Source organism: Nematolebias whitei, chromosome 20 (genome assembly GCF_014905685.2).
Source record: "Nematolebias whitei isolate Nwh7 chromosome 20, NemWhi1, whole genome shotgun sequence".
Taxonomy (NCBI): domain Eukaryota; kingdom Metazoa; phylum Chordata; class Actinopteri; order Cyprinodontiformes; family Rivulidae; genus Nematolebias; species Nematolebias whitei.
This window is the reverse complement of record NC_056517.1, coordinates 24687959-24702401: the sequence shown is the minus strand read 5'-3', so window position 1 is coordinate 24702401 and position 14443 is coordinate 24687959. Positions and strand designations below refer to the sequence as shown.

General features: G+C 38.6%; 1 protein-coding gene across 1 annotated transcript in view; it reads left to right on the top strand.

Annotated features, from left to right (window-relative positions):
• Nucleotides 1-8632: 8632 nt before the first annotated feature.
• The window catches only part of slc4a2b (solute carrier family 4 member 2b), a 47057-nt gene continuing 41246 nt past the window's right edge, over nucleotides 8633-14443 (top strand). Inside the window, exons 1-2 of the mRNA XM_037693901.1 lie at nucleotides 8633-8705; nucleotides 12237-12403. Coding sequence (XP_037549829.1) covers nucleotides 12344-12403 — 60 coding nt within the window. The 5' untranslated portion in view covers nucleotides 8633-8705; nucleotides 12237-12343. The remainder of the gene's footprint in view (nucleotides 8706-12236; nucleotides 12404-14443) is intronic.

Below are 14443 nucleotides of genomic sequence, written 5' to 3'. Positions count from 1 at the left end.
TAATCTCTAGAATTATGGACTAAAAAGGGTTACAGACACTAACCCTTACTAGTTAAAATAAAGTTGTTCCAATTTTTCAACCATGTTCAAAATACCTGTGACACTAGAACAAGGCCCTGTGGACCCTCATGATAGTTTCAAAATGTTTCGAAATCTCTCAGCAAACACCGTTCAAAACTTTTTTACCACCAGTTGCAGCTCATTGAGATACCAAACTAAATGTTGATTGTACTTTTATTTCTGTACGATAGAACAATAGGCAGTTATTATGCCTCATAAATCCCTCCTTAGCCAGAAGACAGGTGCGTTCTCGCCATGAGCACAGCCGTTGCTGCTTGAAAAGTCTCTGAGACAAAGAGGGAGATAAACTCAGACAGCATGCAGCTGTTGGCTGTGTGAGCACGATAACGAGCACAGTCATGTCCCAGCGTGGGATGCTGCCAAACCCTGAGTGAAGTTAATGTGACCATTGAGCCGGGAAGTACAGATGATTCTGTGTTTAAAGAGTCTGAAGGTGGCTGGGTGACTTTTAAACCGCTGAGCTATTTTAGGCTAAAAGCCCTCAGAGTGAGGAAGAAGCTGTTAACATGCAGTAAGTCCAGAAATATGTCCATGCAGGGCAGATACACAACAAACAGTCTCTGCAGGCCTGGTTGCACATGACATGTGGGTTTTGTAGATGTGAATGTCTGCACCTCAGTCAGTTTTAAAGATAATGAGATTAAGTTTGACAGTGAGCTGTGACTCCTTAACACACTGAGATATACACACATAATTATCAAGGCTTAACCAAATTGGCTACATTTTTGTCATCATCACATCGTCTTGTCTTAAAGAGTGGTATACATTCCTTTAATGAAAGCTACGGCTTTGAATTACTCTGTGCTGTTATGTTGTAATTAGTTTTTCTTCACTTAAACCACTTCTGTTTTTACGAGCAACGATAAGGACTCTGTGGACGTTTTTTGTCTTTTGAAAGTTTGAATCAAGCGAAGAATAACAGGAAGCTCAATGGAGACCTTCTGAAAAGTGTTAACATTTCAGATAAAAAACAGAAAAGCTGCCTGTGGGAAGTTTATTTATTTATTGATTTTTTTTTAAGTTCCTGCTAAGTGTTTTTATTTGAAAAGAGTACAGATTGCTTTTTTTTTAAAACCCCATTTAGCTAAAATTATTAGGCCACAAAGTTCAATCCAGTTTAACAATAACTAGAGAAATCAAGATGCAAAATTGGAAATAAGTTGTTTTTTTATTCTTTACGTGTTAGTTTTAGTATGAAGTGAGCCTATAATCTGGATTATGTCTGCACTGTGTTGAGGCTGAAGAAAGCGCCGCACTTTGAAATGGACTTTGTGGGTTTGAGCCTCTTGTGGCTTTAATTACGGTTCTTTGCCCCTAAAGACGTGCATGCGACTCCATGGCGTGCCTACGTCCCCCGGGCACGAACAGTCACATCTCGCATGCACGCTGTCACATGTACACAGACTCCTGCTGAGGCTGAGTATTTCTAGGCCCTTCGGCTAATATAAGCTCACGTGGAATGCAGATCTCGAGTTGTTTTTTGTTTGCTGTAAATTATAATTAGTATGCTGGCTTGTTTGACTTTAGGTGCGATTGCTTGTGTAATAGTTTTTCCTTTCCTGACAAGTTTCCCCCCCCCCCCCCCCCTTTGCTAAATGCTTGATACTGCAGAGCGCAGTTTGTATTTGAGGAAAATACTCCTACAAGTTTTATGCATTGTCAAAGTTAGAATAAAATCCACTCTTTAGTCAAAGTCAGCGTTTCTTTGTCATGTGGTGCGAATGAAATTGTGTACACAGGGTCCCAGTTACATCCAACATAAAATGTAAAAAGAAAAACCGTAATAAGATCTAAGCTATGAACTAAGAAAAATGTTAACTAATAATATGCTAAGCACTAATAGCATAAAAACAATACGTTGAACAGCAGCACAACATATTGTTTTTATGCTATTTGGGCTTAGCGTATTTTTAGTTAGGTTCATTTTTAGTTAGGTTTAGGTTCAGTACATTAAGGAAATGGTGATGATCAGCTGGTAAAATAATCTGTTACATCACGAATTACACATCTCAGGTCTCGCTTGTAAACGAGTCCTCGTGGCTCAATGGGACTAACCTGTTTAAATAAAGGTTGAATCTCACATTAATTTGTCGCTATTTATTAAAAACTAAACCTACATCCAAAACTAGTGGGTGAAAAACTAAATAAAAGTCATCATTTTATAAAAAGGTTATTCTAGGGATGCACAATATTATCGGCATGGTATCGGTATCAGCTGATATTAGCGATAAAATTTAATGTCGGATATCGGCCATTCCATGAAAACTCGCCGATGTAAAAGGCTTCTGTTTTAAGTTCATTTTTAATTTAAGAAACTGTCAAGTATATCTATTAATACACTACTACTTATACACTTTTCACTTTTTGCTTGTGAACAGGTTGAGTTTGGATTTGTGGAAAATTCACAAATGTGCACTGTTCGAGTGTTGTCGTTGTGTTAGAGAGTAAATGTCATGAATAAATTTGACATTAAACATAATCCAAGTTCAAGTGTTACGTCATTTTCAGCCTCCTTTTGGCATCTGCATATGGTAGCAGGCCAAACTGACATGAGACCATGCAGAATAATGTAGTACTTTAATTCCACAGCAGAGAAAGATATGTAGTCTCTGTAAGTAGATCTGGGGAAAAAAATAATCGGTATTGGTATCGGTTATCGGCCAAATAAGTTTAAACATATCGGATATTGGCCAAAAATCCAATATCGTGCATCCCTAGATTATTCACAATTGTAGAAAACTCAAGGCAGTTGCTAATCTCCTCCAAGAGAGTGCACCCTAAGGTCAGACTGTGCAGTGTTTTAGATAAACTGCACAAACGGCTTCGACTGGCAAAAACAGTCATTTTGTGACCACACAATTAGAACAGGACCGAACATTGATGACCTGCTTGGAAGAGTTTTGCAGCAACGTCTACTCTTAAAAGAGCAAAACAGAATAATTGCATGACAGCTTTAGAAAGATGTTTGATTTTAGGTAGAAACGGCATAATCACGACTGTGTTCAAGCACAGTGGTGCAGGCTGATGGTTTGGGCTACAGGACTTGCATGCATGCTTCAGTCATTGAGCTGACCGTGAACTCCTCTTTATACTAAAATATTGTAAGTCATGCTTGAGGCTGTCTTTCTGTCTGACGTTTGGCCTAAGTGAAGTCGGAGATCTCAAATAGAGCAGTAAATCTGGAACAAGATGGTAAAAATGAGAGGAAAAAATGGATTTAATCAAAGTTTTTGACCACAACTCCGATACAGTACTGCAACAAACGCTGTCCAAAAACCATTAACTGCTAAAAACCAATGAGCCGAAGCAAAAGCAGCAGCCGAAGTAGGCCGGAACGTTCCCACATCAAAGATATTGCTGCCTAAGGTGGTTCTGAGATATCTACTCATCTAGTTAGTTTTTCACGCACGGTTTCTGCATTGTAGTTTGTTCATAATATATAATAATCACGCAATATATTATTATGTTTATTTGAGGTTGTATTTATGTTCAGGTCCTGGTGAAAACCACAATGTATTTTATGATTTGATGCATAAAACTTTTTAGAACTAAATATAATATTACAGAAATTCCTAAACGGTGGCACTTTGATGTTTTTATTAATGGCAGTAATTATTAACATAGGACAACATCAGTTACCAGTCTTTGCTGTTCCAGTTATATAATGCATTATGTGTTTTGTGAATTCCTAAATAAACATTTTAAAACGTGTTTAGTTTTAAAGATGATCGTATTCTGGTATTAAACTGAAAACATTGTTTGTTTGAGACTTTTGAATAAACTTAGATGCTTCAGTTCAGCTTCTGCAGAGATTTGCGTCCAACTAAATAATAATAATAAAAAAAGATTACTCATTATCTTCTGTTGCAGTAATTGAACGCATCCTCGTTTTTTGTCTGTGTGTAGTAAACGGGTGATATTGTTGTACTCCCCTTCAGGTTGCCCTTGACTGGTGTTGAAAACCTTTTTATTACCAGCTTGTGTTGACTTTGTCCTGCAGCCTGACTTTATGTTTCTCATGACAGATATTTTGGGAATAGATCTATAGCACTTCCTGTGAAAACATTATGAGGGATTGTCATGTGAGAGTAAACAACCAGAAGACATTTGAACTGCACTTTAACACCAGTCGACTACTAAAGTCTGTCCTGTTGTCTGCAAGTTGTTTTGTTTTCAATAATTCATTCAACCTTTATTTAGACAGGTTAATCCCATTGAGTCTGTAGGACTCATTTACAAGAGACACCTGATTTCTTAACAAAGGGCGATGACAGCAATGGATAACAAGGACAACAATAGACAGTCATAAAATAGGTATACAAATTTAAGTTTCTCTTTTTTTTTTAACAAATCGCAGCAAAAAACAGTTAGATCACAAGGTGCTTTAGAAAACTAAAAACAGGAACATGTCTGCATTGGCTTTTGTCAGGTACAAGGTTTTAAAGTCACTTGGAGAGGTCAAGGTCGAGAGGGAGTCTTTTTTTTGTTAGCCTTTTGGAATATGTATATCTGAGCGTTTACATCAATAGGCAAGAGAAGCGATTTACCCAACTGAGTATTTATTTCTGTACTTCTATACCATTTAATTTTGTGAGTGGTAACGAGTGATTAAAGGCACTTGTTTTATTAAATTTGAGCACAGTCTGGGAATTATTTTCAGAGCAATGCCAAAATTCAACTGGATCTTTTAAAGTGCTGTCAATTATTTTTTTGTTGTTCAAGTTCAAGGTTCTTTATTGACTCGTTCGCATCACATGTGGTACGTGAGGTGGAAGAAGTTGTGTACACATGGTCCCAGTTACATCCAACAATAGTAAAATGTAAACTGTAAAAGAAACAGTAATAAGGATCTAAGATATAAACTAAGAAATACACTAAAAAGTAATGGTGCAAAACAATACGCCGAACAACAGCAGCACGAACATGAGTCTGTGAGTAGATGAGTATGACTTAATACAGCAGCATGAAATAAATCAGCAGCATAAGATCAGCAACATGGATAGTCAGCAGCACATATCAACAATCAAGTGACATTACAGTGATTTTTTTTTTCACAGTGACAATCCTGATTAGAGATTCATGCAAAAAAGTGTGCGTGCTGTGTGTGTGGGGTCCTTCATGATGCAGGTGGCCCTCTTCCTGTATCTGGAGGTGTAGATGTCTGTGATGGTGGGGACAGTCTTCTGGACACATTGCCTCTACTTTTCCTAGAAATATCTCTAAAGATTGCAGGTTTGACTTTATGTTTGCATAATGTTAATTTCTTGAGTTAGTCAACATTTTGGTGTTTTTTAATTTTATTTTGAGCTTTTGCTTGTGTGAGGTGGAGATCACTACCAATAAAATCATTGAGTATGGGTGCGGTTGTGGCTGAGTGATTAGAGCAGTCGTCCTCCAATGGGAGAGTTGGAGGTTCAATTCCACCAGCAGTCGCATGCTGAAGTGTCCCTGGGCAAGACACTGAACCTCTCATTGCCTTTGATGTGTGTCCCATCAGTGTATAAATGTGATAAAGCACTGATTAATCTTTGTATTAATATAGTAGAGCGCTGTATGAATGAGTAAATGAGGGCACATATTGTAGTGTAAAGAGCTTTGAGTATCGATAAGATAAGCGCTACATAAGTACAGTCCATATTTTATATAAAGGTTTTCATTTTTTATTTTAGCCGTACATTTTCAGTTTCTACCTAGAAACCTGTAAATAAATATGACAAGCAGCTGCAATTTCACGTTTGTAATTCTGGAAAGCTTTCTCAGCTCTGCCTTTTGTGTAATCCCCCCAGAAAAGCAGTATTTACCCTGTACGTGGAATATCTAAAGTAATCCACTACACAAACTACCTTTTGCACATTTTTATAGTCTAAAAAAATCTTTTAAGAGCAATGGAAATCTTATTGCTCACCATGTAGAATGACAGTCATGTGATCGGAGTTCATCTGTGAATAAACATTCTGTTCCATGCTGCAAACTCATAAACCATGCTCAGTCGTGTTAATCAAGTTAGGCTTAATATAAGCTGACTTTTTAAACCTAATCCTAAACAGTCCATAAGCATATTTGTCAGGAGGGAAAATGGCAAATGACATAAAACCAAAGTATGGAAAGTATGCAGGACTTTGTTTTTACGATGGCGGTTGATGGATGGATTTGAGTTAAAACCTCTTGAACCTCAGTGGTATTTCACTCTAATGTTGCTGCTTTGTATACACGTTTTTATGCGTTTCCTGTAAAAACAGACGCTCTGTTGCATGCTCCTCTTCTGAAAAGTCAAGGCTGCTGTGACTTGTGAGCTCCACTGACCTCAGCAGGCTTTGCCCACAATTCCTCATCAGCTCCTATTCACATGTGACATTTAGAACCAGCTTTCATTGGACACGTTGTTAATCTTTGCCATGGCTGCCGAACAACTTGTATGTACTCTAAAATAGATTTTTTTTCTTTTCTTTTTTTATGTTGAAAATTTTGGGATAAGCTGCTGCACATTCCTGTTTTGAATCTGCAGAGCATCATAAAGCGTCAGATAAACAAGCAGTAAACTGATGTTCCCCATCGCTGAGGGATTTGAATAGTGAATGTTTGTAGTTTTTGAGATTAGTGTCTTTTTGGACTGGAATTGAACAGGGAATGCAATTAAACCTTAATGTTTTTGGTGCAAGATGTACAAGTGGGTAGGAGTTACACTGTAGAGAAAAAGAGAGAGAGTTTTATTTTTGTTGTTGCTTGTCCTCGACAGCACAGAGTGACAGATCCTAGGGAGAAAACCAATTTTATCCACTGCAATGGTGGAACCAGGGGCTGACCAATGGTGGTATAGGCCACTATAGAAAAATCTTCGGCCACCACAATCATTTGAAGAAATTAGACTGTTATGCAATATAAAATTCGAAAGCATAGTTTCTCAAATGATGGGGTTACATATATATACCCCATATACGGTTTACATACCGTATTTTTCGGCTTGTAAGTCGCGTTTTTTTTTTCTTCATAATTTGCATGCCCTGCGACTTATAGGCCAAAGTGACATATTTATGGATTTTTCTCATATTTATAAGCCAACTTTTTGGCTGAGATATGACTGTTTTCATTCATTCTGACTGGAAAAAATTTGAACAGTACCATTTTCATCCACTAGATGGCAGCAGAGTAGTAGTAGTAGTAGAAGTAAAGCATGCCGTTGTATCATGTAATAGGTAAATGTGGGTAAATGTGGCTATAATGACAAATTCAACAAAGTTCAAGACAAAAACAGCTGGACTTTATTTATTATACTTTACTTTATACTTTATTGTTTCTGCCTTGGATTTTTTTGAATTTACCATGTCCTGGATGACTGAGAATCTTCACCAGCTATTAATGACACAATCGGCTTGCCCCCGCCTTCGTTCTGCTCGCTGCTTGGACCGACCGTCAAACCAGCTGCACCGCCCCGGCGAAATGCAGCTAATTTGATTATTCAAGTGCATTTATTAAGTAAAAGTTTAACTGAGACACACCTTTGCTATAATTTCAAGCAAACAAATAAATGTTTTAGGTGCTTTTCATGTTAAATTTCGAAGAAACGAGCAGCATTTCTCATTCTTTATTCCTCCCTCTGCGTGCGCCCGGAGCACCAAGGCAACGAACATAGCTGATATGACCATTGAAGTCCTTTTATTAAGGAAACTTTAGACATAGACACACCTTTACTATAATTTTGAGCAAACAAATAATTATTTTTGTGTTACTCTAGTTAAATTTTTGTTAAAGTCCTCCCTTTCACCCTTCCGCGTGCGCCATTTTTCAGCCAATCGATTTTTGGCACAACACCGGCCCACATTTCTGGGTTGGCAGCGGTGACGCGTAACAAACGCAACGTGTCAGCGGTGACGCATAATAGATGCGACGTATACAGCGAAGCGACATATTTATGGATTTTTCCACGTTTTAGGCATATTTGGACTGATGCGACTTATAGGGCAGTTTGACGTGTACGGCGGAAAATACAGTATATATAAATGGTATATATGGTGGTGGCCATCTTGGATTTTGACGTGGAAGCTCAATTTTCAATAGAGACCTCTCTTACGCCTAGATGTAGCCACACACCAAGCTGGAAGTTGGTGCCTCAATTATTTTTCAAGTTATCCAGCTCACAAGAGAGACAGAGGGTATTTCCAAATCCCCTCTTCGCTCCGCGACGGGGTACAACATACAGAGCTAAATGCACAGATCTATATGAAAAAAGAATTATTGATCAGTGGTGTTGAATATTTGCTACTAGCATGCGTGTGTGTGTCAGACACACACAGCCTGAGCAGACGTCTGTGACTCAGTGTTGAATGGATCGTGCAGTCACATGGCAGCTTGTCAGCAGACTACAGAAGGAAACATAATCCTGAAGAGGAAGGCTGCTGTTATCAGTCCCTGTATGAGAGGGCACTCTGTTTGACGAGAGGCAGGACGAGCAATCAAGAAGCTCCGCACCGCTAACGTGCTTTTCACTTTTTTTTTTTCTCTCGTTACAATCTCTCTCTCTTCTCTCTTGTTTGTTTTTACCCTGCACTCTGACCAGCCCCTTCACTGCAGAGTTCAGAATTGCACTAGAATGTCTGCAGCAGCTTCTTTGCAGTAAGCACATGAAGGTATCGTACTGTCCTGAATCTCATTTTGTATTCTTTAGCCAGTTGTGATCTTTTTATCGTGTCACAAGTCTTACATTTTTACAGATTGTTGCTCTGTTATTAGTTTCATTCCTGCATAAAATGTTCTAGATGTTAACTAAATAAGTTGGGATGGTATTTTTTCAGTTCAGATTAATAAAACGTAACTTTGTTTTTGTTGAAATCACAAATTTACCAATATCCTGTTGAGGTGAGAGCTGATTCAGGCTTGGACCACATCTGGCCAAGTGTAAACAAGAACTGATATGCGCTACAGGTTAAGACAAATAACAACTGCCACTTGTTTTAGTAGAAGCGTGCGTTTGCATTTTAAATCCTAAATAAGAGCAGTTTGAAGACTAGATCATAGTGGCTCTCTAAAATTAGAAAACCAATGCATTTTATTTAGAGATTTCTTTTCTTAAACTGCACGCTGTGACCCAGTTTGTTTAAGATCATTTCTCACATAGCTCACATTTATGTTGTGATAATTAGCTTTGTAAATTGTCAGAGTCCAGGACGTAGGAGGGCTTTATCTTGATGGATAAAACATTAAGGACACAAATTATCTTCACTTTGGACTATTACAGTAATTGAAGGAAGGAAACACTTTCTTTTCCTCGTGAATAAGGACGTATTTATTGGTTCTTTATCAGTATTTGAAATGCACTGTAGAGTTGATCACAAAGTTCTTATAAAAGACGCATATTGCAGCTACAATGTATTTTGAAGTAACTCTTTAAAACAGCTTTCATCTGTTTTGATTTGAGTAGGAAGAGAAAAGTGATTGCTCGCTCTGCATGAAGCAGATATTGTAAATTGTTTGCCTTTTTAAATACCATCAGTTCTTAATTCAGGTAGCGCCCTTTCCCCAGCGCACACATTTTTAGGTATTGCACACCTCTCCTCAGTCTTATGTTTTCATGTAAATCGCAAAGATGCTGAAATGAAACGCTTCTAAATGTGCTGTCGTCTGCAGGACTGCTTGTAGGAACTGAAGACTTGGCTGAACGTTAAATTCAGTCTCACGTTGCCGATAAGCAGGAGCTAAACTGGCACATCTTCATATCACCCACTGTTGTTCACACCAGATCATCTTGTGTTGAAAAATGAGTTATAATTGATTTGGTCAAACCTTAAAAATAATGTTGGACGCAGTCTTATGTGTCACAAAATGTTGTGAAATATGAGTATTTCCATGTAAAACCATGTATGTTAGCTTTAATGTAAGGTCCAGACCATGCATTCTGGATTTCTCATAATGTCGATACCCAACATTTTATGCTGCTAGAAAAAAAACTTAGTTTTTATTTTTTTTCACAAGTTTAAAAATCTCCTGAAAAGGCGTTGGTACTGTATGTTGCAGTTACCTTCTTCCTGTTTTCAGTCTTACTTCCTCCCAGAGGGAAGATTTCCCCCAAAGTCTTGTGCACAAATTTAAAGCAGTGACTAACTCTAGCATGGAAACATTAAGAAGTTTAATGTGCGTGTTTGTTGGGGGTGGGGGGATCATATTCTCTGTGTTTTAGGAAAATGTTGCACGGTTCTAACTTCCTCTGCGTTACTCTGGGAAGACGTGAAAAACTTCTCATCCTCACTTCCTTGTGCACTGCCAGTTGAGTTCTGTCCTCTGTCAGACTGCACGTACCTGACCGAGGGCTGAAAACACTCGGATCACTTATTTTATGTTCTTTTTTCTCCATCTGACTTGGAAAGACGGGTGGTAGATGGTATTATTGTTATCACTTTCTGATTGTTGTTATCCTAACGGTATTATTACAGACGTGCCCTGAGGTGCATAAACTGGTTCCCATGGTTTTTACCTGGGATCCCAGGGCTCTGTAATGTTATCCCTGTGTAGCCAGCCCAGCCTCGTCCACAGTTTTAGGTTCTAGGTTTACTGAGAAAGTCAACCCAAGCTCTCACACTCCCCCCTGCCAAGATTTTTATGTCCATTACTTTGTGAACCAGAGAGTCAGCGTATCTATGTACAACTGGTAGAGGTCTTTCATTTCAGGCTATGTCACTGGCCATGTTGCTGCTCTTTGGGTTAAATTATGTCAGTGTGCTTCATTAAAATCCCTCGCTTTCAACAAGGTCGTTGATTTGATTGTGTCCAGACATCAAGGAGGTTTATCACGCCTTTGATAGCCGCCGTCAGTACAGACTGGCCTCAGCAGTGCATGTTTTCCAATCTGAAGGACTGAAAGACAAAAGAGCTCATTGCTCTGCCTGTGGAGTGAAAGAATACAATTGTTTGGTTAATAATGTTGCTACTGAGGGGCTTTAACAGAGACTTTGGTGATGCAGGTTGGCTGAGGCGTGCTTATCTAAAAATCTGCACAGAAGTCCCGTGTTATCTTTTATCTGGAGAAATGGTTATTGACCTTACAAAGGATTGCAATGCGTTTATGAAGTGCTGCAAGGCTTCAAATTAAGAATCACATTGTTTTATGAACTTTATTGAATGGTAAATGGTAAATGGACTACTTATATAGCGCCTTTTTATCTACTCAAGATACTCAAAGTACTTTACAGTACAATCTGTATCCTCATTTACCCATTCATACAGCACTCTACTAGATCTCTACAAAGCTCATTGAACAAATCATTCTAAAGAGAAAAATCAGAGTTTTTTCACATTCATACACTAATGGGACACACATCAGAGGCAACGAGGGGTTCAGTGTCTTGCCCAGGGACACTTCAGCATGTGACGGCTGGTGGAGTCAAACCCCCAACTCTTGCATTGGAGGACGCTTTTTTATTAAAGCCACTGCATCTCTGCCATCGTTGACATTGTTTCTTGTAATTATTGGCAGTGATTGTTTTGTCACAAATTAAGAACTTTCTTAAACAAGTCTTAAAAGTATTTGATGACCTTCCAACACAAACTCAATTAAATAAGTTAAATGAGAATTGTCGAACTCTTTCATGAGATCAAAGTTCATGCTCAATAATCTAGGTAAAAAATCCAACAAAGTCCAGTCAGGTCATCTGGACGTTTTTTTGTTTGTTTGTTTTTTTGAGACATTTCGTCCTTCATTCAAAGGACTTCATCAGTCCGAGGAGCCACAAATAAACTCAGTCCCACAACAACACACTCACATAGTGGACCAATGATGATGATGTTTTGTCCACTTTGGTTATGGCTGCCACAGAGGAGTCGACAGGGGAGAAGGCCGGCCCCAGAATCCATCTTCTCACCAGAAAACTGGTTGGTCCACTATGTGAGTGTGCTGCTTGTGGGACTGAGTTTGTTTGTGGCTCCTCGGACTGATGAAGTCCTTTGGATGAAGGCCGAAACGTCTCAACAAAAAAAAAAAGAAAGAAACCGTCCAGATGATCTTCATGAGAGAACTGAAACCTGTAAAATGTAATTATTCTTGATCCAGATAAGGTATCGTCTTCCTGTTAGAGATTCTTCACGTCGATCTCCTTCACCTTTGTGCACTTCAGGTTTAAACCTGTGTTCTCATGCTAATCAAGCCCGTGGTCTGTGTTTGTTTGCAGGTTATGCTGCCCAAAAGCTGCCTTAGTCCTAGTGAGAAAGAGAAGGGCTAAAAGCCGTACCAGTCCAAACCAGCTTCCCAGACCGGCAGCGACTCCACTGCAGAGCTATGAGCAACCCCAGCACGCCCAGCAAGATTACAAACGCTGTTGCATCAGTTGTTCACAGTGTAAGTTTAAACGACCGCACGCAGAGAAGCCTCAGGCAGGTCAGAGTCAGGCCCAGGCAACATCAGCTGTAAGATAAAATGAAAATATTAAAGTGTGTTGTGAATGGAAGGGCTGACTCTAACAGGAAATGCCAAAATTTTAAACAAAGATCACGTGCTATGTGTTGTACTCCCAATATGTATTGCAGATAACACCCAGTTACTATCACACCAGATTTTAGCTCAATACCTGTAAAGTTGACTGATTTATACCCATTTTTGTGTTTGCTAAGTTTGATTAGCTGTGGCAGCCATCTTAAATTGAGCCAACACCAAAATTTAATCAGTTGTAGAGTCACATTTAGTGACTACTAGCTGAGAGTTTTATACAAATTTGTCCAGGGATTCATAAGATATTTTGCTAACAGACAAACAAATGTACAGGCCAAAACAATATAGCTGGGCGATAGTGAAGAAAAGCTACTCCCCTGTGGTAGGAGTGTAAATACAGCTGTATGTTTCAGTTCCCTTTCTCCATGTGCAGGGTTTATGCTGAGTCAGCTTTTTCTGTGTTTTTTGGCTCTTGAGTTGGTATTTTTGACAGCGCTGTCCCCTCTACTGCTTTCTGTGCTCAAATATAAACACAACGATTTCAACTACGTAACCAACACGTTCAGATCTGTGTATGCACATAAATTGTTGCTGCTGCAGAAAATACTTTATTTATTATTATTATTAAAAAAGTACAGAAAAATCTTTCTCCTCTTTAGAAACAGTGTAATAATACTGGCGTAAATAAATGGTTGGCTGCTGAAGGGTTTACTGTGATAAATGTGTGTTGCAAAACCCGAGAGCAGCTGAGCAGCAGCCAAAGAAAGCAACATTCCTGAACTTTAGCTTCTCTAAAGCTCATGTCAGTGATCCTGCTTCATGATGAAGATGTGGTGGTAAAACGTCTTTCCTAAAAGTAAAATCCACCTGTAATACTCTCATATTGGGAGATTTATCAGGACATCTTGTGTTCTGAATCATTCCAGGAATTCAGTTTTTTAATATTATTTATTGATTTACCTGCATTTCACAGCAGCTCTTATGTTCTTTTAATTAAGTTAATGTTTCCCAGAAAGGCAGCCCGTGCTCCTGATAGTTTGGTTTACATTTAAGTGGGTTAAAATGCTGATGTCGATCGCATCGTCAGCAGTTTTGAATTTTCCTTTTTTTTCCCTCAAGTCATGAATTACAGTTTTGACCAAAGTACATTTTTTTGTAGGGGGTAAAATAAAATTCTTGCTCCGTTAGGCGTTCCAACACGAAGCACTTATTTATGAGCTCGAAGTATTTTCTGAAGCACCTGCTAAGGAAATCTCTGCCGTTTCATAGCTTTGCATTTTTGTTCTCTCCGTGCATGCGTGGGTTTTCTCCGGGTGCTCCGGTTTCCTCCCACAGACCAAAAACATGCATGTTAGGCTGATTGGTAACTCTAAATTGTCCCTAGGTGTGAGTGAGAGAGTGAATGGTTGTTTGTCTCGTTTGTCTCTATGTGGCCCTGTGATGGACTTGCGACCCGTCCAGGGTGTACCCCGCCCCTCGCACAGTGATTGCTGGACATGGGCACCGGCGACCCCCGTGACCCAAAATGGAATAAGCGGGTAAAGATAATGGATGGATGGATGGATGGATGTCCTGGGGAAATGTAATTAATATTTCTAACTAATTCAACATATTTGATCTAAAACCCAAAGTCAGTTTATATGTTCATCAATAAAAAATTTAATTTGTCCCTCTCCCATGTAACTGAATTTGACATCCGTGTAATTTTAGAACGTAATGAAGAAAATCCACACAATATTTTTTCTCACAGCAATAGTTGGTGTCCTTCAATTGGAATTTTGTTTGCACATTTTGCGAATTATTTTTTTACTGTTGTTTTCTTCTTTCTGTTTCCTTTTGTTTAACAGCAGATTGACTTATGTTCTCACTCAACCATATATATATATATATATATATATATATATATAAATTACAATAAATTACATACATGTAAATTGATATGTATTCTTA